Source organism: Chanos chanos, chromosome 6 (assembly GCF_902362185.1).
Source record: "Chanos chanos chromosome 6, fChaCha1.1, whole genome shotgun sequence".
NCBI lineage: Eukaryota > Metazoa > Chordata > Actinopteri > Gonorynchiformes > Chanidae > Chanos > Chanos chanos.
In genome coordinates, this window is record NC_044500.1 from 39,415,426 (window position 1) to 39,420,728 (window position 5,303).

Genomic DNA, 5,303 nt, shown 5'->3' on the forward strand with positions numbered 1-5,303 from the left:
AAGGATCTGAGGGCTTCTTCGCCTGTTATAAGGTAACGTCGTATATCTGTGTGATTTACTTAAACTAATAATAATAATAATAATAATAATAATAGTCAATATGGAGAACGGTCTTCAGCTAAGTGGGGAAACTATCTGCGAAATGCTCGAAAATCTTATCTTGTGACTGAATGAAATCTACCGCTAGATAACACAGCCTAGCGGCTGTCGCGTTTTTGGCAGTATCTCATCTACAATAACAGGAAGTTGCGTTCTCTCTACGGCGATAAAGTCCGTAGGTTTTCCGCCTTCAACGCCATTTCAGTGGATCGGAGAATTTGAAGAAGCAGAAGGAAGTAACAGCGAGGTTCGGTCGAATCAAGGATAAGGTAATTTCTTATTTGATGTAAATTTCGCTAACGCCAATGTGTTTGTGTGTACGCTTTGATTTTTATCTATCTGATCCATGGCCAAGCTTTTTCAGTTTTATGCAATATTGCTTTTGCTGAGGAATTACGAATGCAGCAGCCATTTTCGATGGCTAGCTAGTTTTAGCCGTGTGGTGCTCTGTCTTAGCTTTTCAGCTAATTTGGCTATTGAATTATAGCCGCGCGGTTACTATCGTGTTAACTGGCTAGGCTAGCCAATTAGCAAAAGCTAGTTCTTACGAGATAGCCTTACTGCTAGTGCAAGGTTAGCCTTATATTTAGTAAATTATATTGCCCAATATTGTTTTGATAGTCTGTTTGGAAGCTAAGCATTTTGCATCTGGCGACTTCTGTAAACTGTATTCATAAGATTGCTCCTAATTAGTTCGGGCTAGCTTGTAGTTCAGAGGTACAACACATGCGTATGCTAATATATATAGCTAAGATCCAGCGGGTTTCTGCGCCATTTTGGATTACAAACAAAGGCTGAGATGTAGTTGCAGGTATCGTTGGAGGAAAAGTAGCTCGTTAGATTCGAAGTACAGTGAATTGGTTTAAACTGTGCGCGCCAGTTTAATTAATTGTTTTATTCCGTGTTACATTTGAAAAAGGAGAATTTGACAACATTAATGCGACTGGTTGCTAACGCAACGTTATTTCGTGTATCAGACAGCGGTGTCACATGCAAGATACAGTCAGCTACATCGCCTCATCCCTACAGTATTTTAACTAACCACAGACTAACATTATCCTGTTTACTGTGCTAAACTGGGTCAGTCCCCATGAGAGATCAGATAGCTAGGTAGAGACTGTGGTAGCGGGCAAGACATGAATAAATATCTTCGATCCATCGTTTTCTTTAGACGTATAAGTAGTAAGCTCTTATTTTAACATTATTCAAGTATTTGAGATGACATGGTCCTGTTACACTCGTAGGTCTTTTGGAGAATTTCCATGTGCTACGCATTTCCACACCATGCACCCCGTTTGAAGCCGCCCATCCTCCAAGGCCTTTTTTTGCCGTTTTGAAACATTAAGCACGCTTCCTTATTTTCAGACGTGTCTGACGCAGATCGGGCAATTGAAAACCATCCTTTTCAAATATTACTTTGAAAATCGTTAATCTTCCCTGTTTGTAAAAGTTATGTTTTGTGTGTGTGTCTGTGTGGAAAATGTGTATTACATGAAATTCTAAATGGATAATTCTTCTTTCAGTCTCTCATTCACGTTTGTGGAGTAACATTTTTTGTTTTTTAAAGTGAGGCCTAGTGAAATGGGAGGTAATTACACCACTTTTCATATCTTGCATGCCAATATGTCACAAAATTAGAGTCTCAGCCAAGATTCTTTACATGTTTTAGGTGATGCATTTATGTTGCCTTTTGTATGCGTACTAACAACATAAGGGGCTGGGCTTATGGCAGTTTGCATTTTTGCAGCAGAAATTTGCATAAGGATAGACTGGTTGAACTGCATGTTAAATGACTTGTTTATAATGTGGCTTTTTTTGAGGTGTCAGTCAAGTCTTCTAATATAGTTAATCCCAGTATGACACTGTAATGAAAATACGTTTGAACCTGTTACTTAGGTCTGCTGTCAACTGTACTGCTCCTGTTTTCAGATCCAGCCATGCACAGAGACTGTCCTCTTGACTGTAAAGTCTACGTGGGGAATTTGGGAAACAATGGGAACAAGTCAGAACTGGAGAGGGCTTTTGGATACTATGGTCCCCTTCGCAGCGTCTGGGTGGCCAGGAATCCCCCTGGTTTCGCTTTTGTCGAGTTTGAGGATCCTCGGGATGCAACAGATGCTGTGAGAGAGCTCGATGGAAGGTAAAGTGACAAACTGCAAGCAGGGCTTTTTCACACAACGCATGCTGCTGCTCTCTTTTGCATTTTACCGTGGTTTTGATACTTGAGTAACATTTCACTGTTGGGAAGATTGTAGTAAAATGGTCCTAGTGATGCCTCTGAAAATACTCTGACCTCAGTTTTCACTTCTGCTTTGCCTCTTGTTTTTACGTTATCTCACGTTTAGACGAAGTCTAAGTTTCAGTGTGTTTCGATCTCATTTGAATGATTTTCAGAACACTGTGTGGATGCCGAGTAAGGGTGGAGCTGTCTAACGGGGAGAAGCGCTCCCGGAACAGGGGTCCACCTCCGTCATGGAGTCGACGTCCACGAGATGACTATCGGCGCCGTAGCCCACCGCCAAGGCGCAGGTAACCCCCGTCTCCCCCCTCTCCCAGCCCACAGCCTGTGATATCAGTGCCAACTGTATGCGACTGATATTTCTATGACTCTCTTCCCAGTTTAACCTCCCCCATCCATGATGCTCCTGTTTCTTCCAAGCTCCGTGTCCTTTTGCACGTGATGTTATTCCAGACTTTTTTTCTGTTAATCTCGGGTCATGTTTCAAGGATTATGCTGCTGATGGCTTGCAATTTCTCCAGCAGTTTTCATCCCCATTGCCATTGATTATCATTAAACATTTCAGGGCATTAGACCCAGAGGTTTGGTGTAGTATGCTAATGCTTATGACTGGGTTGCTTAGATTTTTTTTTTTCCCCTTTTTTTTTTTTTTTCCTTCGTAATTACAACAATAGTTGATTAATCGGTTCGTAATTTATAGGGGTTTGGAAGTCTGCGTGACTTGGAGGCTTGTTTAAAAAAAACAAACAAACAAAAAAAACAAAACAAAAACAGAGCCAAATCGCAATGAATAAGGTAGCTCGCTGCCTTTTTGGAATGGCTTGTTTCTCTACCATTATACACATGCACTTGTTCAGTGCCAGCAACCCAGTCCTCTAGCTGTAGAGATATTTATGTAACTGGGGGTTAATTGATGCTAGTTTGGTTGCTATGAAGTCTTTTGTTTGATCTTCTGAAGGTTGTTTTTTTTTTTTTAATTTTTTTTTCTATATACCATATATATTAATAAAAATGAACCCCGTTGCAGAGTCACCACCATGCCTCTTCTCACCACCCTCTGAGTCAGTCAACTAGTCCTCTTTCAGCATCATGTGACCGTTGACCAGCGTGCCCAAATCAGCTTGGCTGGTGTCGTGTCACATGACCCAGGCATGGCCAGTCGTCAGGTCGCACCAGCCCTATGGTTCCTGAGCATGCTGTTCTCAGCCTCCTCCTCCAACCTTAAGCCAATCGGCAGCGGCCCACCTCACATTCCCGACCAATCAGCGTTTTACGTTCCCAAATGTCTACACTACAAACCACCAGCAACAGCCTTCGGCTATGCAATAAAAGCAGGAAAAATCCACTGCCAGCCCCCCTCCGCAAGCCAACTAATCACCTCGCAGCATCTGGCCAGTCCTATTCAGCCAATTCTGCCTACCCGGCCGACTGTCTGCCTCCCCTTCGTCATTTCTAGCTTGTTGAAAACCAAAAGACTAGTAAGTTTTTCCTGCTTCATACAGTTTATACACAGTTGTGAAATGAAGAGAAAGCTGCTTCTTAAAAGGGTAACATTTTATGTGAATCAAAAAGAGTTGGTATGAAAATTGGTGAATTCATATTCATTGTTTAAAAGGGGAAGATCTCCTCTGGGGACTTTTTTTTTTGTTTGTATGTTTTTTTTTTCTGCACAGTGCACCCAAGGTCCATATATGAAACTTATATTCAGGTCCACACATAGGAGCAGGTTACTTTACTCACTTGAGCATTCTGGTGCAGTGCTCACCTTGTTGACATGTTTTGATCCTTGGTATAGGTCACATGGACTTCTTGCGGAATTTCCTTTTCTTTCTTTCTTTTTTTTTTTCTCCTGTTTTTTTTTTTTTTCCCCCTCCCTTTGTGCGGTGCAGTTAAGCTCAATGAGTGACCAGATTGTGTTGAATAGAAGGCTTTCCAATGCTGTGCGAGGTCACCATTTTCACATGTGACACATGCTGTCAGTGCAGTTTAAGAGATTTATTACCATTCCACTCCCAGTTTAACTTTCCTTTTTGGCATTATTTGAGTGTTTGGCAGTTTTGCTTTCTTATTTTTTTATTTTCTGCAACCCTCACAGCTTAATTGCCAGTCTTCACCCTTATGAGGTGCCTCCCTCCTGCCATTGAAGTTTCAAACACCCCCCTCCCCTTCCCCAAAGTTTGGTCCCTCCATGCTCTCCATCCCCTAAGAGGGGTGTGGTGGGTTAGCTTTTGTGAATGCACATGCTTTTGACAACGGGAGGGGGTGGATGGATATCAGTCGGTGATGGTTACTCTGTTTCACGTCTCACACTCTTGTCTCTCGCCCTCTCTTCCCAGGTCCCCTCGTAGGAGGAGCTTCAGCCGCAGTCGAAGCAGGCAAGTTCATGCTACTCTTATTAATGATCACAGGCAACGCGGAAGGTGGCCTTCCAGATTGTTGTTGTTGTTCAGTTGATGGTTGACGTTAGTTTGAAGGATTGTTTTCCTCCCCTGACAACCTGCAGATCCCCTCTCCAGAGACAGGAGGAGAGAACGATCCTCTTTCTCGGGATCGTAACCACAAAACCTTCGAGATCTTTCTCCAGGTCAAGGAGGTAAGCCACCCAACAAAGAACATAGGTTTGAACATGTAATTTCGTTCGTGTCTGGGCCAAACTATCTTGTGCTTTATTTGGGACAGTCACTGAAACTTGATTTCTGCTTTCCCTCAACAGCCGCTCCAGGTCCAATGAGAGGAAGTAAAGACTCTTTTTTTCTAAAGCAGAACATTGTGGAAGCTGTGTCCAGACAGCTTGGAAGAGTGATCGTCATTTGAGTTCTTTGTGATGGACGTAAAGCCCTAGAGTCATTTTTTTTTTGTTTATTTTTTTCTATTTTTTAAACAAATATTTTAGCGGTTAAAGTTTTTTGTTCCTCCCTCCTCTGTTTTGTAAGGTAAAGTGTTCAGCTCCACTGTGAGTTGTGAT

The 5,303-nt window shown here is 42.3% G+C and overlaps 1 protein-coding gene across 2 annotated transcripts; it reads left to right on the forward strand.

The window, feature by feature from the left end:
• Nucleotides 1-308: 308 nt before the first annotated feature.
• On the forward strand, nucleotides 309-4,925 carry srsf3b (serine and arginine rich splicing factor 3b). 2 transcript variants are annotated; one of them, XR_004025388.1, is made up of 6 exons: nucleotides 309-368; nucleotides 1,623-1,687; nucleotides 2,029-2,239; nucleotides 2,494-2,628; nucleotides 3,366-3,816; nucleotides 4,675-4,713. XR_004025388.1 is itself a non-coding variant. In XM_030777156.1 (6 exons), the coding sequence occupies exons 2-6, from the start codon at nucleotides 1,681-1,683 to the stop codon at nucleotides 4,892-4,894; spliced, it is 444 nt and encodes a 147-aa protein (XP_030633016.1). In that variant the 5' UTR covers nucleotides 309-368; nucleotides 1,623-1,680; the 3' UTR covers nucleotides 4,895-4,925. The 2 variants fall into 2 exon arrangements, 1 of the variants encoding a protein (XP_030633016.1); XM_030777156.1 differs by lacking the exon at nucleotides 3,366-3,816 and adding an exon at nucleotides 4,847-4,925 and having other exon boundaries at nucleotides 4,675-4,717.
• Nucleotides 4,926-5,303: the final 378 nt, after the last annotated feature.

Bases quoted from the DNA above. Each gene is read 5' to 3' on its own strand.
- srsf3b (XM_030777156.1), top strand. The intron at 2,240-2,493 runs GTAAAGTGACAA...AATGATTTTCAG, and splicing joins GTGAGAGAGCTCGATGGAAG to AACACTGTGTGGATGCCGAG. The intron at 4,718-4,846 runs GTTCATGCTACT...CCTGCAGATCCC, and splicing joins GCCGCAGTCGAAGCAGGCAA to CTCTCCAGAGACAGGAGGAG.